General features: G+C 38.2%; 1 protein-coding gene and 1 non-coding gene across 3 annotated transcripts; both read right to left on the reverse strand.

Moving 5' to 3' along the window:
• On the reverse strand, window positions 1–26,641 carry Abraxas2 (abraxas 2, BRISC complex subunit). 2 transcript variants are annotated; one of them, XM_005320757.4, is made up of 9 exons: window positions 26,487–26,641; window positions 22,734–22,824; window positions 18,472–18,508; window positions 15,611–15,677; window positions 8,348–8,538; window positions 7,143–7,262; window positions 6,010–6,094; window positions 4,187–4,301; window positions 1–2,174 (listed from the first exon to the last, which is right to left on the reverse strand). In XM_005320757.4, exons 1-9 carry the CDS (start codon window positions 26,583–26,585, stop codon window positions 1,705–1,707), a joined length of 1,275 nt encoding a protein of 424 aa, XP_005320814.2. In that variant the 5' UTR covers window positions 26,586–26,641; the 3' UTR covers window positions 1–1,704. The 2 variants fall into 2 exon arrangements, with proteins under 2 accessions (XP_005320814.2, XP_021579051.2); XM_021723376.3 differs by lacking the exon at window positions 7,143–7,262.
• Trnaa-agc (transfer RNA alanine (anticodon AGC)) lies at window positions 25,193–25,265 on the reverse strand. The gene has a single exon. It is a non-coding gene; the product is annotated as a tRNA-Ala (tRNA).
• Window positions 26,642–27,122: the final 481 nt, after the last annotated feature.

Consider the following 27,122-nt stretch of genomic DNA (forward strand, 5'->3'; position numbering starts at 1 on the left):
TCATGATTAAATAAGTTTTTATTGTCACATTTAACTGCTTTGTCAGATATACAATGTAGATTTCAGTATGGCATAAAAAATAAAAATATTTTCCTGAATGTCAATATCTGAACAGAGGAGATGGCAATGGCACTTGAAAATAAAAATGAAATTCATACTGGTGCTGAAGCCGCTAGTAGGTAGCTGATAAAAACAGGAACGCATTTGCAGATAAAGTGATCTGCAACATTCCAAATCAAATGGCAGTGGCATAAGGCCAGCAAGACCAGGATAGCAGTTAAAATACAGACCCCCACAGAGTGCACATCCAAAGAATGGCAGTTTCAGCATTTCATTTTAAAGTCCATATTCTATTGTCTAATTTAGTTCGAGAATGGGAGCTCAGTGAGTAAACACCTACCCTATAAAATGAAACTGTGCTCTTAGAATGGAATTTAAGCCTCTCTAACAATTTCCTTATTCTTACAGGTTTTTAACTAGTCCAAGGTAAAGGCAGTTTAGCTCCCAGTATTAACTCATGGGCTAAAGTCCTCATAAACAGTGGGTCCTGCCATTTCCAAACCAGGTACCCAACATAACTCATGAATGTCTTAGTGGTTTCACACATTTTGGGCAAAACTAGAAAACAGGCAGTAATTAAATAAAAATATAAGTGCATCCCAACAGAGTTTTTCTACACACTCCACAATTATCCCCCAAATGGCAATTTTAAAAAAAGTATGTTATTCAGATTTAAAACGAATCTTTATTTACCAAGATTCCCAGTTAATTAAATGTTTTTCCTCCACAAATAAAACTAACACTAGGATTTGTCAGAAGAGCTAAATGAGTTATATCTCTTACATATGAACTCAGCTAAATCCACTGTGTCTGGAATCTGTTAGTCATAAAACTCAGGTCTGGTACCCAACTCCTTTTTGTTATCCACTGCTGTTATCCACTTCTTCTAAGACTCCAAAACAGAGACCATAATGTGCTAGTGCAACACAGCAGTCACTGTCACCCACCAAAAAAAAAAAAAGTACTTATTTTATGACATACTTATTTGGATGATTACTTACTGGTAATTAGTATTTCTACTTTTTTTTTTTTAAAGGCAACCATTTTAAGTGACAATACATATCAGGCTAGTAGAAAAATGTTGAAACAAAGCCTTCTCTTTCAATCTCACAAAGTCATGCAGACAAGAGAAGGTATATGTGATTTGTTCCAATCAGGCTTCTTGGAATTAGCAAAATTTCTTTTCTGGCAAAGATGAATTTGGCTCATCATAGAAAGAAGTTCTTTGAAGGCTGCTGCTGCTAAACTTGTTTCCCTTTGAAAAAGTAAATTTCAAGGCATGATAGTGCAAGAGGTAAGTTTTTGATTTATTAGAACATTTATAGACTAAATTGTGCTTAGTCTCTAATTTCCAATTTAAAGAACAGAAACTATACTGATAAGTTTCACTTTGCCTAAATTTACCAGTACATCCATGAATCGCACCAGAATTAGGACAATTTGATTATCTTAGTGATTCTGTCATGAAACCTGTGCACTGCATCAAAGGCGAGGACCACCAGCAGAGGCTCCTACAAGTCCTGCATTCGAGCTAGTGATCCACACCATCTGGGAAGGCCATTCTCCGCCCAGATGAAGTCCTCAACAAACTCTCAATAAGCAATTAAGAAAAACAGTGCTAAGTGGAGAGTTTCTTTTGTTTAGTTAAATCTGGGAGGTCTGAGTGTTCCTGGGATCCTCATTGGGATGTGTCATGGGTCGTGAATCCTTCGAATATGAGTATTCACTATTAGAGGGTTCTGTAGGGTCAATCAAATTTTCATAATCACTGTCGTCTGATTCCTCACCACTGTCTCCAGTTGCTCTTTGGGAAGGAAGAAGGTCTGCGCCACTTCCAGGGTACTTCAGTCCGGCACTGGTGGAAGCATAATTAGAAGACCCCACGGCTTGAGGTCGAGGCATAAAGACACTCCTTTCCATGTGTGAATGGCTCAGAGTACTCTCTTGATTGTTTGGGTGAAAATCAGAATATGGAGGAGGAGGATCAGAGGGCTCCACATCTGCAAGTGCACTTCTACCTTCAGCTGCAAACCCAGAAGAGGGCATCCGAGGATTGAACGCAGGCTCCATACTCTCAGATGGCATCTGTCTGCTGAACATTGCCTGCTGCAGCCCTGGGTAAAAATAGGAAAAACATTCTAATACTTTCTATTATTTTCACAGCTTTTCATCAAGGCATTACACTGTCAACCTGAATATTCTGGAAAAATAGCAGTGAAGCAGCAAAATAGATTGTTACCACTATTTTTCAACTGCATAATGTTATAACTTATATGATACTTCTCTATACATTAACTCAGTTATGCCCCAAAACAACCTGAAGGGTCATCCTCTCGTTAGCATCATTGTTTCCACGAAGGCTGACAAATCTGACTGGAGTGGGTCTCTGAGACATAGAACACAGGCTTTCACTCCAGATCCTGTGCTGTTTCAGCCACTCGTTGCTCACCGTGTTCAAAATGTTGGGACTAAAGGAAGAAACCTAAACCATTTTCACTGCTTTTTCCAGGTCACGTAAACATGGGACTTTTTCTTGATAGTCTCACTTCAAATACCATATTTTTATACAGTTACTTGGAACAATGCACTTACACAACTCCTTCATCTTACAAGTTTAAAAGTCCTAAGTTTAGGTGGCTGATTTTCCAGGTCCTGAACCACAGTTTTACCAGTTTTAGGAATGCTCAAAAATGGCCCACATCTATCCATCTACAAGGTCTTTCAAAATTTTTTAAGGGGGCTGGGGTTGTGGCTCAGTGGTGGAGCACTTGCCTAGCATGTGTGAGGCACAGGGTTCGTTCGATTCTCAGCACTGCATATAAGTTAAGTAAAATAAAGGTCTATTTACAACTAAGAAATATTAAAAAAAAATTTTTTTTTAGAGCCTGGGGAGTAGCTCAGTGGTAGAATGCTTGCCTAACCGTATTGGTCCCTGGGTTGATCCCCAGAACCACCAAAATAACCCAAAACAAAACAAAGCAAAAAAATGTACCACACACACATATATAAAAGAAATAAGGTTATATATTATATATTGGACATTAACCAAAATTCACTTCAATAGCTGCATAATAATCCAACATCTATATATAATCTTTAAAATTTTTAGTTTTCTAATAACTTGACAAATTTTAGCTGCATATAGCTATAAGGTACTATATACATCTATATATTTATATATCTATATCTATCATATATGTATATATATAATATACCATAATTTATTGAACTATTTTGATATTGATTTATCTCCTCTAAATACCTGCCTGCATTTCTGATTATTTCTAGAAAAATTTAAGAGAAAGAATGTATCAGATATCCTTTTCTGGAAATACGTATTACATTTTAATTGGTTTACATATTTTTTTACTAAATTAAAAAGTTTAGCCACAGACTTATCTTTTTTACACTTGATACTGTTTTATACTCGATACCATATTTTATAAATTTTACACTTATGCTCTTTTATACTTGATACCATACTTTATAAATTTTATGTATGAACATTAAATCTGGTGGTATCATAGTACCATGCTGCCATGATCAGATTCTTGAGCCTAACTTTCATTCTACCCACTGGTTCCTTAGCTTTAAGGAGTCCACTCATCCACAATTACCAAAAATGCTGACAATGACCCCATGAATCAAATACTGTATCACAAAATTTTAGGTACACTTTTATGTGGCTATAATGAGTTCAGGATGCTATCCCTACCTGCAGGATGTCAAGGTTAATTGAATAGCAACATCACAGTCCCTGTACTAGATCACACTGGTGCACATTTATTCACACATGACCATCCTTTGTCTTTTTCTTCCAGTTTCTGAGACTTGAGCCAGATGCTGTGAAAAAGAGCACTTCCCTCCAGAAAATCTGATGAGAAGGGAATGCCCTCCTCCAATGCACTGATCTGATGTGCAGCCTGCTGAGTGTAGGACTCACATCACTGAATGCATAACCCATATTTAAAACAACACATTTTCCTGACATTGAATGGTAAAATTTTTTTATAACTTTATTTTATTTATTTATATGTGGTGCTGAGGATTGAATACCTGCAAGGCAAGTGCTCTACTGCTGAGCCATAACCCCAGCCCCTGAATGGTAAAATTAACAAGAACTTACTTCTTTGTTGTTCCTTTTCATTCTTCCTCTGAGTGATTTGTCTTCTTAATTTGTTCACTTCTGCCTGACAAGATTCAACAACTCGCTCACTCTTTTCTACATCTGCACACACTGCCTGAGAAAGTTATAAGAGAAAGGTTAACTTCAAACCCAGCAAGAGGCTGTCCATAAATTCAGCCTTGTTACAACCTTAGGAAGAGCCCAGGTCATTAGGAAGCAAACAAGTATGCAGACAAGACTGTGACAGCCCAAAAGATGAATGTTGTACTTATTTACTAATTTGAAGACCATTCTTGAAAAATATGAGTAACATGGGAAAAATACAATATTTTCCCTTGATTAATCATTTTTATTGAAATGAAAATAAAATTTTTGGTACCAGTCTAATGTACAAAGGAAGAACAAAAGACAGGAATGAGATGCTTTAAACTTTTATTTATAACCAATAATCAAGAATCAGATAAGACAGATTTATTTAACAGAAAATAATTATAATGAGGGAAAGCTGGAAAAAGTAAGTTTCCAAGTCAAGGCTTAATATTTGAGGCTGTGTCTATATATTTCACCATTAATAATCAGAATATTGGGAGCTATCAGTGTTTGCAGAGCTGGCCTTCCTCCATTAACAAGGAAATGGGTAACAGCTTTTTGAAGTCCTCTGGCCAGTGCTGATAGTCTGAAAAGGGCATGGTCATGGATTCAGGACAAAAGCTGTTTTCCACTGCACATTCCTTCCATAGCAGAAATACCAGAGACTTCTAGAAAGTAGGCCTGCCATGAGTGAGCATGCACAGTGTTCCCTCAGTGCAAGGGGCAGTGAGCAGAGAGGCTGAAAGCAGCTCCACACTCTCTGCCCAGGCTGCTCTTACTGTGCTCTCCATTCCTTCAGATGCTGCCTCTGTCCCTCTCTATTCCTTGGAGGCTTCTTCTTAAAACTGCGCTTTCTCTAGGCCTAGGAGAGCTTTTTCAACTTTCCACTTCCCTTCTGGTCCTCAAGGCAAGTCCAAAGATTCTTGGACTTGATTAGGATTTTAGAGCAAACTACTCTTAAGAACACATTAGGGACGATGGAAAAAATGTGGGAAAGTACCACTAGCACCTAGCTCAGTATCTAGCTCATTTGGGATAATTCCACAAATATTTGTGGCATGAAGAAGTAGGAATGACAGGCTCCACTGTGATCCTCCTACCAGATAGAGCAACCGGGAGCAGTGAGTGGACTAGAACCAAGGAAGGAGAGCTGTGTTGAATTACAGGTAGCTTCTGATATAGTCTCTACTTAGAGCTTAAGTGATGGAGAAGGCTGTATTCTTAGCAATCTTCTTTAAACTTGGGATATATTTTCCTAGGAAAAAAACACTATTATAGCCAGCTGTGCTGGTGCTCACCTATAATCAAAGTGACTTGGGAGTCTGAAGCAGGAGATCACATGTTTAAGGCCAGTCTGGGAAACTTAGCAAGACCCTGACTCAAAATAAAGATGGAAAGGGCTGGAGATATAGCTCAGACATAGAGCACCCCTGGGTTCAACCCCGGTATCAAAACCAACCAACCAACTCAGGATTACAAATGGGGTCACAAAGATTTAAAACAGAAGTATTGATAATGTACATGAGTATCTCCAGGTCAGGCACACGAGTGACGCAGGTCGTGGAAAGTGGTGGGAGGAACCACTCTACAGATCAGATATTATTTTAGGAAAGCACATTCTCACTTATGAACCATAATTCATTTGTCAATTAGAATATAATGAAAAATTAATATATAATTAAAAAGCATTTGAGCAGTAAAAATAAGATGAAACTTATAAATCCATCAGTTACCTGTACTTTCTCCTGAAGTGCATTATAAACCTGATAAATGGCCCTGATGTCTTTCATCACTCCATCCTTGTCAAAAAAGTCAGTACTAGAAAAGAGAAGAGATATGCCACAAAGTAACTAAAACTGCCATGAATCTGAAAGGCATTTCTACCATAATTTTTTAAAAATAATTTTTCTTTTCTTTTTTAATGTGGTGCTGGATATTGAACCCAGCTAGGCAAGTGCTCTACCACCGAGCCATAACCCCAGCCCCTAGCATAATTTATTAATTAAAATGCTGTGACAATGTCCATACCACTAGAACTACAGAAGAAAAATAAAAAGAACACAATAGCAAAACTAAATATAATAAAAGGTATACGTTTTTCAGTGAAAACATTTAGGTTTTATTTTTTAAAATGTTTGTATACATATACACACATGCACACATTCAAAAAATATATATTTTAATTGTGCATTATAATTATATATGATAGGGTGATGTGTTGTTACATAGTCATACATGTATGTATTTCTCCTTTCCCTCCCCACCTTCCCATGGTTAGCATTTAGAACCTGAGAAACACACATACCCTATCCAAACTTTTGTATCAATCATTAAAAAAAAAAAAATTGTCACAGATGATTTTTTTTAAAAAATACAGTAAACTTTTTTTTTTGAACGTGGTATTACTTGTGAATTTATTATTATTCAATATTTCTGACATTGTTGAAAGACATAAATTTGTTTGATCTATGTTAGTGGCATAGTTTGCTCACAAGAGGAGGGTATAAGCAAAATTTATAAAGAAATTTGGGACCATCCACTATGTTGATGTGTGTGTATGTATGTGTGTGTCTGTCTGTCTGTCTATCTATGTGTGGTGCTGGGGATGAACCCAGGGCCTTGTGCATGTAAGGCAAGCACTCTACCAACTGAGTTATATCCCCAGCCCAGTAAACTATCTTTTCAATAAGAATAAACTTTTGATAAATGGTGGTGGTGGCCTAGAGAATTACTTTTCTGAATTCTTCAATTTCAGTCATAACGAAGTTGGTTTTATAGTTCTCTACACTTTTTAAAAAATTATTAATAAAAGAATTATTGTTGATAAAACAACAGGAAAAAACTCTCATTTTATCTTTCAACTTACCCATGTTCTTTAATAACTTTGGCATAACTCTGAGAAGTATTTGGCACTGAAGACACTTTGTACTCTTGTTGGCTAGTATTGCCTAGATTGGGAATAGCAAGTGATATTCTTTGATTATACCTATGGGGAAAATTGAGGAAAAAAAAAAAAAAGAAAGTGTTAAAAGTATACTCTTATTTTTTGAGACAGCTCTTGCTGTGTTGCCCTGGCTAATCTCAAACTCATAGGCTCAAAAGATCCTCCTGACTGAGTTTCCCAAGTGCTAAGAATACAAGTATGAGCCACCTTGCCTAGATTTAAAAGAGCCATTTCAAGAATGGGCTTTCTAAGCAGAGGACATAGCTCAGTGGTAGAGTGCTTGCCTAGCATGTACAAGGCCCTGGGTTCTATCCCTAGCATCATATAAACAAAATAAATATAACAAGATTAGGGCTTGGCAATAGGATTCTTAGTCTCTGACATTGGTAAACTAATGGAAAGTGTCAGGGGCACCTACTTCTATGGACAACTCAAGGAGGCATGAATTAGCAATTTTTCTCTTCCCTTAATGTAGAAACTCAACTACAAACTCCTTGAGGGCAGAGGTCATATCTTATATACCTTCTGCATCCCCATATCAACTGAAAAGAGATACCTATGAAATAATTAGGGAAATCTTGCAAATAGTTATTTCACAATGAATGATTATTTTCACTGATCTCAATTTAACTTACTCTACTATATGGGACTTTCCAGAGAGAGAGCTTTCTGCAATTTACAGGCAAACATGATCATATAATTATATGTTTTTCTCACTTTAAAAAGTTCACAATGCAAAACCTTTATTAACCAGTAGGTGGATCAATTTTACAATTTTGTCTTTGAAGTCTATGTTCTAAAATTACTTGAAGCAATAAAACTGCATTTTAACATAATGGATTATGGAGAAGCAAATGATGATTTATTTTTAGTTCTGTAAGAATTTATGCATGATAAACATGTTTTGCTAATGTTTACTGATCCCAACCACTTTAACTTACAGGAATAACTGACACGGAAAACAAATTTCTTTAACTACAAGGAGAACTAGTTAACAAGAATAATAAAAACTTTTCTTTAAAAATGCTGTAATATGCACTATAATGCACATTTTCAAAGTCATCAATCTCAATTACTGTGTCAACATCTTTCTCTTTATGTAAAGCTGGTGGGAAAATGTTCTTTACCTGCGATTTGGTCTGAAGAGAACATATTCTAAAGCATGAGTGGAATTGTTGGCAGTGGAGATGAAGCTAAAGAGAAGGAAGACAAGGTCAGGCACACCAAGGATGCGGGTAAGCTGTTTATGGATAACCTGTTCTCTGTATGACATCTGCTGCTGTGTGTTTCGCCGGAATCTGTACCACCCAATAACTTTCTGGAAAAAAAAAAAAAAAAAAAAAGAATGTATTAAAAGTTACATGAAATCTTACAGATTTAATTATATATTCCATATATAATTTGTAGCTTATACACAAATGTTCAAACATTTATGTGTGATGGTCCCAAACTCAAAACAACCCAATTGTCCATTGACAAGTGAAAAGATAAACAAATTGTGGTATATTCACAATATTAATAATAATATTGGATATACTACAATTTGTGGAATATCTTAATAATAAAAAGGAACAAACTACTGGCACCTACAACATGGATGAATCCCAAATTAATTACCCTGAGTGAAAAAAGCTAGGTCCAAAGTAATATAAATCAATTTTTAAAAATTATTTTATTAATTTATTTTGGCATTAGGGATTGAATCTAGGGGTATTTTACCAATGAGCTACACCCTCAATCCTTTTTATTTCAAAACAGAGTTTCACTAAATTGCTGAGGCTGACTTGGAACTTATAATCCTTCTGCCTCAGCCTCCCAAAGAGCTGAAATTACTGGTATGCACCACTATACCCAGCAAAAAAGTCTATTTATATAAAATTCCAGAAAATGAAAGCTAATTCACAGTGACATAAAGTAGTTTGGTGGTTGACAAGGTTGGAGGTGGCCAGAGGTAAGAAAGAAAAATTAGAAAAGGGCATGAGAAAACTTATAAAGGTGATGGGTATTTCACTATTAAATTAAGGTGATAGCTTCATGGGTATGCACACATATCAGACTGACCAAACATATACTCTACAGATGTGATGTTTACTGTATGCCAGTTTTACCCCAAAATCTATTTAAAAAGTTTACCTTTATCAGCTTTAACTATAAAAACATAACTAAACCAGCTACATGAATTAAACTCTCAAAAGAATATGTCTCGGGGCTGGGGATGTGGCTCAAGCGGTAGCGCGCTCGCCTGGCATGCGTGCGGCCCGGGTTCGATCCTCAGCACCACATACCAACAAAGATGTTGTGTCCACCGAGAACTAAAAAATAAATATTAAAAATTCTCTCTCTCTCCTCTCTCTCACTCTATCTTAAAAAAAAAAAAAAAAAAAGAATATGTCTCAGGATGTGACCTTCTGAATACCCAGAAGACAGACTCTAGAGACATCTGAGAGCATGTCAACATGTAGATTCCTGGGGGCCACCCAAATCTGCAGAATACAGCCAGGATTTTGAATTTCAGAGAAGTTCCTTGAGTTTTTCTTTTTCATACTGACATTTGAAAATCTCTGTGGTAGAAACAACTTAATCCTTTATTAGAACAACCATCTTCATAAAGCTTTGTGCTTTGAAATAAACTGACGAAACATTGTGTTTTAAGAAGCAAGGATGCATGTAATCCCAGCAGCTTGGGAGTCTGAGGCAGGAGGATCAATGGTTCAAAGCAATCTTAGTAAAAATGAGGTGCTATGCAATTCAGTGAGACCCTGTCTCTAAATAGAATACAAAATAGGGTTGGGGATGTGGCTCAATGGTCCAGCGCCCCTGAGTTCAATTCCTGGTACTCCTCACCCACACAAACACAAAAGTAAGGTAGAGGCTGGGCATGGTGGCGCACAATTATAATCCCAGAGGCTTAGGAGGCTGACGCAGCGAGACTCTATCTCTAAATATAATATAAAAAAGGGCTGGGAATCTGGCTCAATGGTTAAGCACTCTGGGTTCAATCCCTGGTTAAAAAAAAAAAAAAAAAAGAAGTAGTAAGGTAGTTTAAAACCATTAGTGTCATATTAAATTAATAGTAAATTTAGGGCTGGGGATATGGCTCAAGCGGTAGCGTGCTCGCCTGGCATGCATGCGGCCCGGGTTTGATCCTCAGCACCACATACAAACAAAGATGTTGTGTCCACCAAAAACTAAAAATTTTAAAAAAATAGTAAATTTAAATCATATTCTGGCACCATGTTCATATAAAGAAAGTAAACTAATTATTGCTGAATTCCTGTGCCAAATCTTCCTTTCTTTCCGGGTAAACTCTTAAGAATTGTTTTCTCCAAAGTCATACAATTGAGTGACCGTCAAGGTGTGGAACTTGGCTGCCTGTCTCCTGTTGTGCAAAACTAAGATTCAAATTCAAATTAGTTAACATGATGAAAAAGGTAAAAGTAGTTTTCTATTCAAGAAAAAGTGTATAGAAACCTATCCGTTGGCTAGAGCTATCAATGTACGAGAATATGGTACACTTCATTCCAACACTCAATCCTCTGTATTAACTGTTGGAACTAACTCCTCTGCAGGACTGGGGCATGACTCATATTGCCTCTGTCCCCCTGCAAAGACTAGCGGCATTCAGCACACTGGCTATTTTCACAAAATACTCACTGATAAACAGAACCTTGCAAGCAACTATAGAATAAGTAATAGTGCTTTTCAGCGATGCTGATTCTCACTGTTTTTATTTGTTTGTATTTTCTAAGAAGCAGGAACTTTATGTCAGTTATTGACTGATAGTAACCAATTGATCTGACATTTGCCAAAAGTTTTAAACTGATTGATTTTCCTGACATTCTGATCAATGAAGAATGAGCTGCCAAATTAATTTATACTATTGGTATTTATAATTCTACCTCTTAGAGCTAACAAACTAGTTGCAAGATTACTGAGAAACTAGGTCATTGTGTTACAAAGCACCTCTTAGATGATGGTGAAGAATCACAGCTCTCTCTCCCTACATTTCATCTCGGCTGATGCTTCATGGTTGCTTTTCCACACAGACTTTCTTCTTTCTTTTTGACATTCACTTACATTTTCTGGAGCCAAAGCAACTACCTCAATGAAAGGCACATTTACTGGCTTTAGCTTGTGCCATGTTGGTCATTAAGGATATTAGGATGGCTGTTATGCTTCTTGTTATTGATTTCAGAGTTGATGCTTTGGGAAGTCAGAAGTCCTCCTTCTCCCTTGCTGTTTGGCCTTCGCCTAAACCTGAAAGCCCATGGAAACTTCACAAACACAATATGGACTCTGACAAAATAGCGAATCAGCCCCTGACTAAACTGTCCCTACTGGGATATCTTAATGTCAACAATATTCGCTTCTATCTCAACCCCAACTTTCTAAATGCACCTTAGGAGGTAGTATACCATCCTTTTGAGGTAAAAGTATAACTCAGTGCCTTTTCTGGGGGAAAAATAATCCAAATTAGAATCAACTATAAAGGTTTTTCTGTCATCTAAAATTATACATCATTACTGCTTTTGAGCTAGAAATTTGAATTTTTGAAAAAAAAAATCCTTCTAGAAGTGGGGAATATAGCTCAGTTGGTAGAGTGCTTGCCTAGCAAGCACAAGGTCCTGGGTTCAATCCCCTGCCAACAAAACAAAACAAAACAAAACCCACCCCCACTCCTTGAAGAGTTCTACAAGTAGCACCGGAAATACAATGAAATAAAACACAGTTCCTGCTCTCAACAAATTTTATGAAAAACCAAACATAATTTCCAAGTAATGTAAGGAATGCAACAAACATATATTTTGCAAAGAAAACAAACATTTATTTTAGCACAAAGTTCCATGAAATAAAATAAAAATAAAGCAGATCAACTTTCAACTTTAACTCTTGGTTCCAGGAAAAGCAGTCAATTACAATAACCAACGAATGGTCTACTGTGTCTCAAACCAGCAAATCCTATTTTATTCATTTATTTTGTAAATTTCGGGGGAGGGGGTTACGAGGGATTGAATTCAGGGGCACTCAATCACTGAGCCACATTCCCAGCCCCATTTTTGTATTTTATTAGAGACGGGGTCTCACTGAGTTACTTAATGTCTGGCTATTGCTGAGGCTGGCTTTTATTTATTTATTTATTTTTAAAAATTTTTTTGTAGTTGTATTTGGACAGCATGCCTTAATTTTTTTTTTTTTTCAATGTGGTGCTATGGATCGAACCCAGTTCCTCACACATGCAAGTGCTCTGCAACTGGCTATGAACTCGAGACCCATCCTGTCTGAGCCTCCTCAAGCTGCTGGGATTACAGGAGTGTGCCACTGCACCTGGCCTTATTTTGTCAATTTTAAGACAGGGTCTTGCCATATTGCTCAGGCTGGCCTTGAACTTCTGAATGTTTTGCCTCAGCTTCCTGAATTGATGGAATTACAGATGTGTGCCACTCCCCCTGCTTTAGCAAATCCTATTTCCAAAATCCCTAAATTAATTTGAAGTGTGTCACTTCCTCTACTGAAAAGATTAAACAGAGGAGTCCTTTTCTTTTTTCTAATTTATTTTCAATTATAAAATATAAGATCATTAAAAAAAAAACCAAAGTCTCTCTTCATTAGAGGCATCTCTACCCTTTTCCCACTCTTCCTTTTCTAAGTTTGGATGACTTTCTCCTAGATCTTTTTCTCTGTGTTTGAACTCTCACCTTAGACTTTTGTTTTTATATAAAATGGGCTCAAACTGTATTATAGCTTTTTCCTGGAGCTGGGATGTAAAGCACATGCTTAGCATGCACAAGGCCCTGGGTTTAATCTGCAGCTCCAAAACAAACAAACAAACAAACAAACAAACAAAATCACCCCCAAAATAAACAAATCACATTTTTTCACTTGACATAACTTAGAGAACATTCTGTGTCATTAAATGAAAACCTCCCTCATAGCTGGGTGTGATGGTGAATACTTGCAATACCCATAACTCACAAGGCTGAGGCAAGATTATAAACTCAAGACCATCCTAAGCAATTTAGGGAGACTCTGTCTCAAAATAAAGTGAAAAAAGATGGGGATATACCTTAACGGTAGAGTGCTTGCGTAGCATGAACAGATCTTGGGTTTGATCTCCAGTACCACAAAACAAAAACAAAAAGACCTTCCCTTATTCTTTTTAATGGCTGCTTTGAATCCCATAATAAGGAGGTATCAACATAACTGACTTAATCATTCCAAAATGGTATATGTTCAGGTTGCTTTTAAAATCCTCACTATTTGGGGCTGGGATTTGTGGCGAAGCCCTGGGTTCAATCCTCAGCACCACATAAAAATAATAAGTAAAACAAAGGTATTGTGTCCAACTACAACAACAAAAAAATAAAATAAAAAAACAAAACAAAAAAACCCCTCACTATTCACCATTGAAGCAACAAACATCCTGGACCCCAGACCAAGAGAAGAGACTGTCTGGTTTACACCTTGGCTCCACCATTAACAACAAAATCACTTAACCCCGTTTGTCTCAAGTGTAAAATCCGCTTTACAGAGCTGCTGCAAGGATGAAGTGTGTCAATACATGAAGAGTGCATAGAATGTGACCCAGAACAGAGTTAAACTGTTTAAAAATGACAGCTCTTTCCATCTTTGTGCTCAGGTACACTAATTTTTTGCAGGGTGGGGTGGGGGCAGATTCCTAGAGTCGGGACTGTATAGTTAAAACTGTTATCATAAAATCGTCCTCCCACCATGTCAACTTACATTTACCAGCTGCTGCTTCCCCATGTCCCTCACCTCTTCAGTACTGGCCATTATCAATCCTTTCACTCCACTGCCAATCTGATGGGCAAAAAATGGCATCTCACCTGGTTCAATCTGTTTGCTGACTGAAGTGGAACATCTTTTCACTGACTTCTTGGCTGTCTGTAGATTTTTTTCTTTTGTGAATTTCCTATTCAATTTCTTTAGTCCTTTTTATCACTTAAAATTTTTAAAACTACTTAAAGCTCCAATAAGTATTTCTATGGAAAAAATTTTAATTTTAGAAAGCATAATAAAGGCTCACAATCTACCATATAAAAATGAAAGAGGAAATAAAGTGACATCTGCGAGATGAGGGATGAACTCCTGGGAGATTCCAGAATGTATGCCCCTGGACATACCACTGAAAATGAGAGAGGCCCGAGGCTGCTCTAATACCCTTTGCTAGTTGGGCAGGCAGCGTGGTTGGACCACCAGGACTGTGTACCTCCTGCCATTTTTCCTGTCCTCAGACCTATATCTTTCCAAGTTTCCTATTCTTTCTTTTATTTTTCCCTGCTTTTCTTTCTTCCTTTACATGGTATAGAATGTACCCAGCAGTGGCACTAGGCTGCTGATGTGATCTAACTGCACTTAACTCCTGAAACCCTTCAACAAAAGCATATTGTTGGCTGGTGCACCTCAGTGCTTGCCTGGCCTATGCAAGGTCCTGGATTCAACCCCCAGTACCTCTCTCCAGCCCCATAAAAAAGACATTTTAGCTCTCTGTTTGACAAGCTAAGGATTTTCACTGGTACTTTTTTTCCCCTCTAATTGTTTAATAACCAATCTATTTTTTCTGAAATATCTCAAAGCAAAACACTCATCAGACAATACTGCAGTAGTAAAATCTGGTTCATTTTCCATTTTATTCAGACTTGCTTACCATATACAACCAGAACAGCACATGTGTATGTTGATGGAAATAATAAATACATGACTTTTGGAAAAAACATCTGTGTTCAAATTTAAACATATCCAAAGATGTTTGATTGCAATTTACATTTTTTAAAAATAGTTTTTCTGATTACAAGACTGTATTAAGTATTTGCCAAATTATTTTTTAAATTATACAACAGAAAGAATGAATCACCAGAGTCAATTGAACTACTTTTTGTTATTTTTCTTTTGGTACTGGGGAATTGAACCCAGGGGAGCCTAACCACTGAGCCACATCCCCAGCCCTTTTAAAAATAATTTTAGAGACAGGGTTTTATTATGCTACTTAGGGCCTCACTAAGTTTCTGAGGCTGGCTTTGAACTCCAGATCCTTCTGCCTAAGCATCCGGAGCCGCTAGGATTACAGGCATGTGCACCACACAAGGCTAGATCAACTGAACTATTCTTAACTTTCCAGATTATAGTTCACTTTTTTCTTCTGATTTTTACCTAATGGAATCATACTATAAACACTGAATTTTCTTCTACCAATATACTGTAACCATTGTTTTACATCCATAATTGCAAATTACCTTTAGAATCTGCTTAAGGTGAAAGAACTCTCATATCAGTGCTGACTCTTCACTGTTGCATTTTATGTTTGTTTTTAAGTTTAGGTGTTAAGATAAAGAACTATTCCCATATCAGACTGGGCAACAAATAGAACATACCTTTCTCCGATCTTTAAGAATCCTGTCCAAACTCTCTTCATTAACTTTGCTTGCGTAGTCATAAAAACTATTTTTTTAAAAGAAGAAAAAAAAATTATTAAAATTCCATAATACCATGACATGAACATGCTTAGCTACAGATGTCTATGGGGCACCTAACTCTAATAAATATATAATTCCTTGCCTTCAAAGGTATACAAAGAGTGATAATCTGTCTAAATACTTGTCTAATACATAGTATTTTTTATATCAAAGACTACTCAAGAGTTTGCTACATTTAAAAGATATCACTTCCATATATGGGAGGTGCCGATAGCAAGTCATGAGGCTTCAAATGGCTCTGGCATCTTTTCTTCTTTTCTAAGTATCAATTATTTTTGGAAAAAAAAGATAAGAATACTTCATTTGCTGAGACATGAAGATGGGAATCAAACACTAGCTGAATGCTTCACGTCACAAAGCCACGTGTTTTCTCATGTCATTTTTCATCATTCCTGCTTCAGTGCCGGGAGATACGAGTTCAGCTCAATAATTCAACAAACTTTATCCCCATTTTTGTAGATAAAAGAGAGTGAAGTTGACTGATTTGCTCCAATCACAGAGCTAGTAGATGGAAGGGCTGGAATTTGAAGCCAGACCTGGGTAGTGTCAATGTGCTCCCTTCCAAAATGACCAATGTGGGCCTGGGGTTGTAGGTCAGTGGTAGAGCACTTGCCTAGCACGGAAGAGACACTGGGTTCCATCCTCAGTACCACATATAAATAAATAAAATAAAGGTACTATGTCTACCTATAACAAAAAAAAAAAAAAAAAAAAAAAGACCAACATGACCAGTTTCCTGTGGTGAGCAACCCAGGTGTACTGATGTGCCAGCCTTTTCTATTTCTGCTCATGGGTCTCTGCACACCATCGTCCTCCTCCCAAGCCCTAAAGACAGGATGAAGTTCAAGGTATGGGAAAAACACTGACTCAGGAATCAGAAAACAGCAACTCCAGCCCCAGTTTTATATCTCATTGTAGGATCTGGGATAAGTTACAGCCTATCTGGTCTCTAACTCTTTTTTTTTTTTTTTTTTTTAACAAGACAAAGAGTTTGAAAGAGAATGATGATTTCTATGGTTTCTTTCAGCTTTAAGAATGATGAATCTTGAGGCTGGGATTGTGGCTCAGTGGCAGAACGCTTGCCTTGTATGTATGAGGTACTGGGTTTCATTCTCAGCACCACATAAAAAAATAAATAAAGAATGATGAATCTCTGAATTAAACTCAGTCAAATCCTTGTTCTGGTTTTACTTTGCTTAGAGTGTTTTAAAGAATTTCTCAGAAAGGTGAGGCAGAAACTGCACAGAGTGGCATACATCTGTATCTCAATGACTTGGGAGGCAGAAGGATTGCAAGTTCGAGGCCAGCCTCAGCAACTTAGTGAGACTCTCTTTTCGAAATAAGAAATAAAAAGGGCTGGACATGTAGCTTAGTGGAAAGCACCCCTGAGTATAATTCCTGGTACCAAAAAAAGCTCTGACAGGCCCAGATCAGATACTTCCACAGGCCAGACAGAGGCAACATATGGGCTGGGCCTGAATGATTTCATTTGCCTTTTTTTTTTTTTTCAGTGAACCCATGGTTGTTCATCTAGCTCCCTACACTTCTTTTACAATATGGGTGAATCTAAAAGAGGTGAGGTTCTTGGCTACTTTGAGGTTTTCTTTATAGGTAGTCACCTTGCATGCTGATAATACTCTGAAACAATCAATGGTAGAGGTATATATGTGTAGGGTGAACATGATACAAGTCCCCTGGGGTGCTTGGATGTAAGGGATGCAGGGTGTAGTCAGGGTGAAATCTGCAGGGAACACATATAGCAATCACCATAAAGAAGGGCCCTAGGGATAGAAAACGGAGGGGCTCACTGCATTCCATATGAGCAAATGGAAGAAGCACTGGCCTGGCTTCTGGGAAGGGGGAATCAGGCCTCAGGAAATTTAGAGAAACCCAAAGCTGAGATCATACCAGCCATCAGGTGGAAGGGTTTGGGCTGAGAAAGAAGACAGAGGCCTGGGTAGTGGTGTCGGAGAAATCCAATGTATGGAAAATACTGAACTTCCTCTTTCTCATCCTTTTCCTCCATATATCTCACTGCTGTTTGCTTTCTGTTTTGATTGTTTCTCTTCCCATTTTTTTTTTCTATTTTTGTCCTTTAGTTGGTTACAATATGAAACTGGCAATATATTAACTTAAATGAACAGAAAAAGAAAGTTTTATGTTTCCTTTCCCTTTTTTTAAAATTGTAGATAGACACAATACCTTTATTTATTTTTATATGGTGCTGAGGATCAAACTCAGTGCCTCACACGTGCTAGGCAAGTGCTCTGCCACTGAACCATAATCCCAGCCCTCCTTGCTCTCTTTTTTTTGAGATGGGTCTTGCTATGTTGCCCAGGTTTGTTCTAAACCCCTAGGCTGAAGCAATTTTCCTATCTCAGCTTCAAAGTAGCCAGGACTCCAATGCATGCCACTGTGTCCAGCTCCTTTCCTTAGATTTTTAAGTTGACCACTGAACATTTTTAATTTCTCTCAGCTCATTCACTTGTTTTTAATCAATCCTTTTAATGAGGGCTAAACTCTTCTTAAAGAAGGATGTGGCCACTAGGTGGGTACCACTTGTAATTCCAGCAACTCTGTAGGCTGAGGCAAGATCACAAGTTCAAGGCCAATCTAAGCAACTTAGTGAGACACTGTGTCAAAAATAAAAAGGGTTGGGGATATGACTTAGTGGTTAAGCACCCCTGGGTTCAATCCCTGGTACCCAAAATACTAAAATTGAAATTAAAATAAAAAAAAAAAAGGAGGACATGACTTACCTAAAAAGTTTTGAACAAGGCTGATGGTTATGGATTTCTGTAATCAGAAAGAGGAATACATTTCAGTTGATCTTGTAAGACACAGGCAGCTATCAAATAGCTCAGGATTTTTTAAACTAAAAAATCTCAGACAATAAAAAGACAGTCTTCCTCTCACAAACAGGTGCTGGGTATATACTAGGAAAGGCAGTGTGGCTTCTGAGCAGTTGTACCCAGAGACACATTCTCAAACAAAGTAGACTGGAGAATGAAAGTTCTGTTTTCCTTTGTCCGCATATGATGAGCACACATCTGAAAGCTCTTATTCAGAAACTCACAGCTATTGTGTGCCTTATTCAATCTTACCTATTTAAACAAAGAATCATATGAAAAAGTAATCACTGACTGGAAGCATTTAATCAAATTAGATAAAAGCTTTGAGGACAGCTTAGGGAGAGAAGGGCCTTAATCATTCTACCATTAATAATCAACTAACAACTCATGACAACTTGGGCCAGGTGTTTTGAAGGGGAAGGAATTCTGGAAGTCTATTAACCCTTTCAAAGTAGTCATTGCTGAGAGTGATGGTCATTTATAAGGCAGATCCTAACAACTTCTAAAAAGCTGCTATGAGTCAGCAGAGTGAACATTTCTCCAAGCTCCTCAGGGGGCTTAGGAGCTGGGTTTCCTAAGATTGTGAGACTCACTGACCATTCAATTCTATCATATGCTCTTAGACAATTAATCACCTGCTGTTTAAGAAGCCACAGCCTCAGTTTAGGGAGCAACTTAAACCTGACTACAAATGAAACTATAGCCTTTAAGGCCTTAAAAACAAGTAGTTTCTGTACTTGAGTTAATGCTGCCAAAACTCATGCATAAATGCAAAACTTCCACAGGAAAGAAGGTAATTAATTTGTCTACCTATGGTGTTGATATAGTGATGCAAATAAGAAAACCTTATCTAGAAGTATTTTCCTGTTCCATCACTAACAATGATCCAGCACACCACTGTAGTTTATTTCAGAGATACCGTTAGAGATGCAGAACATTTGTAGCAAAAATCTTACTTAGAGTTCATGGAAAAGAAAAACCTATCTTCTGCTTTAAAGGAAAGAGATTTTGTTTAATAAAATCCCTGGAGTAAGTTCTGAACTCTGAATGCACACTCCTGTCAAGCCGCCCCAGCAGTTTCCTTCATAATTTACAACTCAGATTAGAAACACACGCTCCAGGGCTAGGGACAGCTCAGTGGTAGAGTGCTTGCTTAGCTCTAGATAGATACCATGTGGTATTTGCTGCAGGAAATTAAAGCTTTCTTAAGATTTTGTGTAACACTAAGCACTTTATGGGGAAAAAACAGGGTGTTGATGTCAAACTCCACAAAGCTATAGAATGAAACAGTTAGGGGACATGTTAAGTGACAGGTGGACCTTGGAAAGCAGGCAAAGGCTGGGCATCTTTACTTGGAACTTCCAGTTTTCCATACCTCAACAGCAAATCCACACAGGAGATGACTCTTCCTGTACCATGAAGATCCTGTTAAAACTTCTCACTAGGTGCTACATTATTCTTGATTTTCTTCCTGGTTGCTGAGTTGAACACTTCCTCATCTTCCCCTTTCTATTACTGTCAATGAGTTTTGCTAATAGCTATCCTCACTACCTGAGGACATTTTTCTGTTCCTGCCTCCTCCCTACCATTCCTACAGTAAACAGCTCTGATTGAAATGAATTACAACTTCTTAAATGAGTGTGTATTCAAAATGAGATGCAGTCATTCTATGTTCAAAATGTGATATTTAAAATCCTCCCTATTGCAAAGGGTAAGGAAAAAGGTGCCTGTAATTGGATTTAGACATTTTCAATAAACAACAAATCTGACCAATTTATTTTACTTAAAACACCTTATCCTGGAAGGCCAGCTATACTAGAAAATATCCTGATCCTAATAAGGAATACTACCATGACACTCAACCTCATGTTTGAACTTTCAAACAGGTTTTCTAGCATCCTTGGTTTACGTTTTCAAATATTTATTTTTAGAAGAAAAACGTCAAAATAGTAACAATACATTTAATATATTAGCAAACAATCTGTCCATGAGATCTAGAATTGTTTTAATCAATAAACTGAATATAGCTAATAATTAAATATTATACAGCAAAAAATGGTTATCTTGGCACTTTATTAACTGAAACTCTCTACTGATGGGTATTTCTCTCTATGATACCAGGGAAGTTGGTCAAGAACCAGAAAGTTGGGCTGGGGTTGTAGCTCAGTGGTAGACTGCTTGCCTAGCACGTGTGAAGCACTGGGTTTGATCCTCAGCATCACTTAAAAATAAATAAAGTGAAAGTTAAAAAAAAAAAAAAGAAGAACCAGAAAGTTTACAAAGTATCAGAATTTTTTTTTTGAAATTTTTAATATTTATATTTTTTTAAGTTTTTGGCGGACACAATATCTTTCTTTGTATGTGGTGCTGAGGATCCACCCCAGGCCGCACGCATGCCAGGTGAGCATGATACCGCTTGAGCCACATCCCCAGCCCCAAAGTATCAGAATATTATCCTACATAGAATTTTAATTATTTGAATGGAAAATTTTTAATTACCATTTTGTTTCTTTAAAAATAAATAGCTAGAGGGGCTAGGGCTGAGGCTCAGTAGTAGCACACTTGCCTGGCATGTGTGGGGCACTGGGTTTGATTCTCAGCACCACGTATAAATAGGTAAAATGAAGGTCTATCAACAACTAAAAAAATTAATATAAATAAATAAATAACTAGACTATTCATCAGGAATGTGATTTTGCTGTTAGTTAACTATATCTGGCAATTTAACTTTCATTTTCCAGATTAATTTTGAAAACCCATATGGAAATAATAAATCACTACATAGATGGTCTATAAAACAAAATTGTTTTAGAATTTTAAAGAATTAAGCAAAACAAAAACAAAATCCCTCAATGAAATTTGACTATACTCTGTACATATAACCAGAATTTTCTTAGAAGGGCAGTGTTGTGGTGAGTGGCATTTTACAATTGTGACTTCAGTTCAGGCACTTGGTTTTCCCCATTTCTAACCCCAGCTCAATCCTCTCTTGCCTCACAATCCATGCACTAGAAGGCTATCAGAACAGGTCTAAAACTGATGATTTGGTCCCAATGTGACGTAGCCCACCAGTAGTATTTAAAACCACAAATCACTCATCTTCAAACATCCTGTGTTTCAGTCACACAGAAACAGGTCAGATGTCATGTGTGTTTTATTCTTCCTTGCTGGGCTCCCCTAAAGGTACAGCCCACTGGCCCTAACTTCACCTCCTTCAAGATGTCCTTAATGATTTCCCCACTAGCAGTTTTTCTCTCAACTTCAGACACTTATGGGGTTTTCTGTCTTACAGAGTTTATCTTGCACTGTCAGGTACTTCTGTGTACTCCCCACAGTTCTGGAAGACAGGGCTGAATCTGGGTATTCCTTTCTGTGCCTAGCACAAGCCTCACACATGGAAGTTCTTTATTAAGTGTCTGCTGAAAATGAAGGTACCCCTTGCTTTGCTCTGTGTATAAGGATGTGCTGCTGGGCTGGGGATGTGGCTCAAGTGGTAGCGCGCTTGCCTGGCATGCGTGCGGCCCGGGTTCAATCCTCAGCACCACATACAAACAAAGATGTTGTGTCCGCTGAAAACTAAGAAATAAATATTAAAAAAAAAAAAAAAAAGGATGTGCTGCTTAATGATCTGCTCGAAGTATATTTGAAAGGACCACAATTTCTATCTATCAAAAGGAAACTGATTTGAGGAGAGTGGGTGCATTTGTTAACACTCCCTCTTCTTCCCCAGCAACCTTCCCCAAAAGGGACTATTGAGTATGTCCCTCAGAAGACTGTGCAAATGGAGCAAACATCTCTTGTAAACAAGTGTGAAAGTCAGATCCTCTTAGGAAGGACCAACATAACACATCCATTCGTTATAATATGAGGTGACACTGGCAATGGGGAGAGCCTAAAGGACAAACTTGAGGTTCACTGTGATTTTGAAGAGACTATCAAGGGGTCACATAATGATTCAGTAAAAGATCAGTTGGTGAGTAAAGATAGTTCTACAGGAAATCTACACTTAAGTTATACACTGTAAGCTTACAGTAACATAAAATATACCACTAGGGCTAATACTTTTATTTTTTTATGTATTCTTTTAATATTTGTGATTAAAATCAGTTAAGAGCCAAAGAACAAAACAATAGTAGGATATTTCTAAGGTCAGTGATAAATTTACTTACCGATTACTTGCAGAAATTCTGTGTTGCTGATTTGTGAGTCACTGATGCTAAAGGTTTCCTCTTGTCTTACCTCTCCCAGCAGAAATCCTTCCTAAAAGAGACAAAAGAAAACAGTCACAGGCTAAATACTGATTTTTTTACTAAAATTAGGAATTTAGGATATATAATTTTATAATAATTTCATCAATAATTCAAATAAGCTTGCCAAGGATTCATAACAAGATAAAATCTAATTTTAATCCCTGAAATCTTCTCTGTTATTTTTTTTTTGGGGGGGGGGGGGATTTATCACCTAAATCCTACTACTAAGTCTCACAAACAATGTCAGAAAAGCTTAGGAAGCGGAACTATCTAAAGGTTGTTTTCTTGAAACATCATACAATTTACTTCATTGCTTTAAAACTCTTGCTAATGATTAAAAGACAAATAAGTTAATACAAGCTGAGCCCAGTAGTGCATGCCTGTACTCCTAGCTACTCAGGAGACTGAGGCAGGAAGATTGCAAGTTCAAGGTCAGCCTAGGCAACTATAGCAAGACCCTATTCAAAGAAAATTTTAAAAAGGTTGGGGGTGTAGCTCAATAGTACAGACCCCCTGGGTTCCATCCCCAGTGGCAGGGGGAACTGAGGGAGATTGGGGGAGAGTTCATATAATGGAAATTAAGTGCACTTAAATAGGCTGGCATAAGAAATTAGAATTTCAGTAAATAAACTCATATAATTCACATGAAAGAGCTTTTAAAATAAGTGCATAATTTATGTATACATTTGGAGAATGCCCATCACCACAACTGAACTGGATTACTACTGTCCTAGTACTTGTTGCACAAGAACAAGCACAGTTGGAGAAGATACACCTTACATGTCAGAATAACTTCCCATAGAAAGGAAGAACTGATCAGCTGTCCTGGCATCTCTCTCCCCAGATACTGCCATGGCTTCCCCTCTTCCTTCATTCAGGTCTTTACCCAAATGGCATCTCATCAGATATGCTTTGTCCAAACACACAAGGGAAACAGCATCTGTCCCCTTTACCCTGCATGCTTTTTCTCACTATCTGAGCTGGGGCTGTAGCTCAGTGGTAGAGTGCTTACTTAGCATGTTCCATCCAGGATGAAAAAAAAAAAAAAAAGAAATCTTCTGCAATATTAGATATTTATAGAAGTAAATAAATGCCTTTCCCTGTTAAAAATATAAGCTCCATAAGAGCAAGTATTTTGTGCGTGTTTACTGCTAAATCACCACATTACAATGCCTAACAACTAGTAAGTGCTCAACAAAAACTAGTTGAATCAATGTATCCTTGTACTACATTCTCTTCAATTCTAGATTGATCCATGAAATCAATTGCAGAGGCTTCCTAGTTTTTAAAACATTTCCAGCAGGAAGTGCAACTCTGTGGGAATGAGAGGGAAGAGATGTTTTACAGCCTCACTTTTTATTTGATTTGGGGAGGAGGATATTCTAAAATCCCAAATTATCACATACAGAGCATTTCTTTTTTTTTTTTAATAGTTTTTTAGATGTTGATGGATCTTTATTTTATTCATCTATTTAAATGTGGTACTGAGAATTGAACCCAGGGCCTCATACATGTTAGGCAAGTGCTCTACCACTGAGCTACAACTCCAGCCCCAAGAGCATTTCTTAAACTTGAGTGATAACTGGATTTCTTTAAAAAAAAAAAAAAAAAAATCCTCTCAGACCCATGTCCACGACTATCAGTTTGAGAAACACCAACTAAATAAGCTTGTCTTATTCTATGAAAAGTCTTTCAATTTTGAGTTCCCACTACAAACAGCTTCATCTTGTAACAAGCAAAAAAAAAATTTAACTGAAGTGAAAAAAAAAATCAACTTAATCTTCCCATAAAACTTCATACTTTAAGAACACAGCTAGATTCCTAGATTTCTACAGTCCTGGGCTCCCAAATTTAGCAAAAAAAGATATAGGACATCCAGGTACACCCCTAATTTCAGTGTCTACAAAGCTTTATTGCTACACAGTCATCCTCATTTATTTACTCCTATGGCCATTTTCTCCCTGTAACAGCAGAGATGAGTAGTTGCTACAAAAAAATATGGCTCTCAAATCTTTAAAAAATTACTATTTTTTTTCACTATTTAGCACTTTATGGTAAAAAAAATTGCTAACCCTAGCTCTACAGAGTAATGTATGGTTTTAAATTAATTTCTTGCCTGGATAAACAAGTATGCATTTTGAAAGTAAACTCTCTTTTATTTCAACTTTAAAAGCTAAATTACTTTCAAGCATTCCACATACATAATGGTGGCATGGCCATATAAAACACAACTAGTACTGGTGAAAATTTCCATGAAGTCTAGCACCATGCCTGGCACAGAGAAGATATTAAGGTAACAGCTCCTAAATCAAACTAATAATGGTTTAAGCATAATGACCATCTTACCACACTTTATAGAAAAACTCCATTTTCCTTTTTGGTGGTGCTGGGGATTGAACCCAGGGTCTTGTGCATGCTAAGCAAGCACTCTGCCAACTGAGCTACATCCCCAACCCAAAACTCCATTTTTCAACAGATAGCTGCTTATTCTTACAATAAACTTGAATCCATCACTGAACCCATTTTTAATAGTCTATGTGCAGTAGGAGTACTACAAATCACATACATATTGAACTGCATTACATTATTAAATAGTTGGCTACAGTACTAGAGGCCAGTGTACAAAAGAAAAAACCTTATGTTGTATATATTCCTATCGTTAATCTCTACCAGCATTGAATTGATGAAACAGTACAGTAACTTAATTCCATTCAATTTACAAATGGAACGACTTGTGAAATTAGTTTTTATTAATGGAAGGTAAGACTGCTGACGTCAAGCTAAATGCAGTTCATCCTGAGAGGTATCATTTTGCTTTGTAATGACAACCACAAAAACCCCACACACTTATTTAATGAATTTGAATCATTCATGTTAACATCACTGAAAATAATCCTCAAATTTCGTGGGCAAATTAAACACCTCTTGTAAGAGAAAAATTATCTAGTTTTCACGAAGAATTTCAAACCAAAGGCCCATGACATTAAAGGGCAATTCACAAAATAAACACACTGAAACAGGCTCTGCTCCCGCTGTGGGCTACAAAACCTAAGCATTCCGGATCACTCATACCAGGGCCTGTCACTTCCCTATTTCACTGGAACTAGTTCCGCGGTCTTGGAACATTCAACAAGGAACTAAACATGCAACTTCAAGGAAATGCAAACAGACCTGCATTTAACATTTTTTGTTTACATTATCCATTTTCCACAGGGGTGAAGAAAACACACAATCGTGTCTAGCAAGTTTGAACAGTGACAGCCATGGTTTCACTCGTGGCACCTCACGACAACCTGTTAAGACTGGCGGGTGGAGCTCAGTGCCTCTCATCCCAGACTAAAAGCCTGTTCTCTCGACTGCTTCCCGACCCCGGGGCCCCTCTAAGTATGGAAGCCTGACTCAGGGCGGGGCAGGCATTCAGTTTCCACCAGGCGACTCCTGACATGCGGGGGACCGGGTGCGACAGGTTTGCTGGACCCGGGACGCCGAGTGCAGGGGCCCATCAGAGGCAAAGGAGCTAGCCGGGGGCTAGGGCCGCTGGATCACCAGCCCTCGGGCCGGCCCCGGAGCCCGGGGGGTAAGGCGCAAACAGTCCCGGTTTGGCCGCGGGCGCTGGTCCAAGAAGGAGGCCGTTGTCCTCCCAGCGGCCGCGGCACGGGGCCCGGCACCTACGTGATCCGCGTTGCTGTTGGCGCTGTGGAAACACACAGCGCTGAAGGTGTAGCCCGAAATGGAAGCCGCCATGATGGAAATCTCCAACTCCCCCATCATGCCCCGCGAGGGCGCACAGCCTTCCGGCCGCCCAGCCCCTGGGAATCCTGGGAAACGCAGGCGGCTGGGGGGGGCGGGGCGGGGGCGGGGCGGGGGCGGGGCGGGGGCGGGGGCGGGGCGGGGGCGGGGCCAGCGCTGGAAAACACTGGATAGTGAGTCGCAAAGACCCGGCTCCATCTCGCCACACCTCGGACACCCGGTCCTCTGTACAGCCCTTGCTTCCCCCAGTTTGTCCCTTCGGCAAATGAAACTCAGTATTAAAAGCCAATATCTACCGAGCTGAAGATTGAAAGACGGGAGATGATTCAGGCAGTTGAATGGTTTCGGGTTTGACACCTGAGTGACAAGATGTGATTTCAACTTTAACGTCACCACCTCGTCTGCAAGGTTGAGACTGAAGTGCCGAGGAGAGGGAGAAGGCACAGGAAGACAGAACGGTGGACTCGGGATGATGGTGGCACGAGGGTCGGGGGTTAGAAGTGAACGTGGTGCTCTCTTTGGAGCCTTTGTGTAGTTAGTGTGGTACACAGTAGGTTT

This window comes from Ictidomys tridecemlineatus, chromosome 1 (genome assembly GCF_052094955.1).
Source record: "Ictidomys tridecemlineatus isolate mIctTri1 chromosome 1, mIctTri1.hap1, whole genome shotgun sequence".
NCBI classification, from domain to species: domain Eukaryota; kingdom Metazoa; phylum Chordata; class Mammalia; order Rodentia; family Sciuridae; genus Ictidomys; species Ictidomys tridecemlineatus.

Coding starts and splice junctions, on each gene's coding strand:
- Abraxas2 (XM_005320757.4), bottom strand. CDS start 26,585: ATGATGGGGGAGTTGGAGATTTCCATCATGGCGGCTTCCATTTCGGGC. Junction 7,263..8,347: donor CTCTTCAGACCAAATCGCAG/GTAAAGAACATT, acceptor TTTTCCCCATAG/GTATAATCAAAGAATATCAC. Junction 4,302..6,009: donor CACTTCAGGAGAAAGTACAG/GTAACTGATGGA, acceptor TAACTTTCTCAG/GCAGTGTGTGCAGATGTAGA.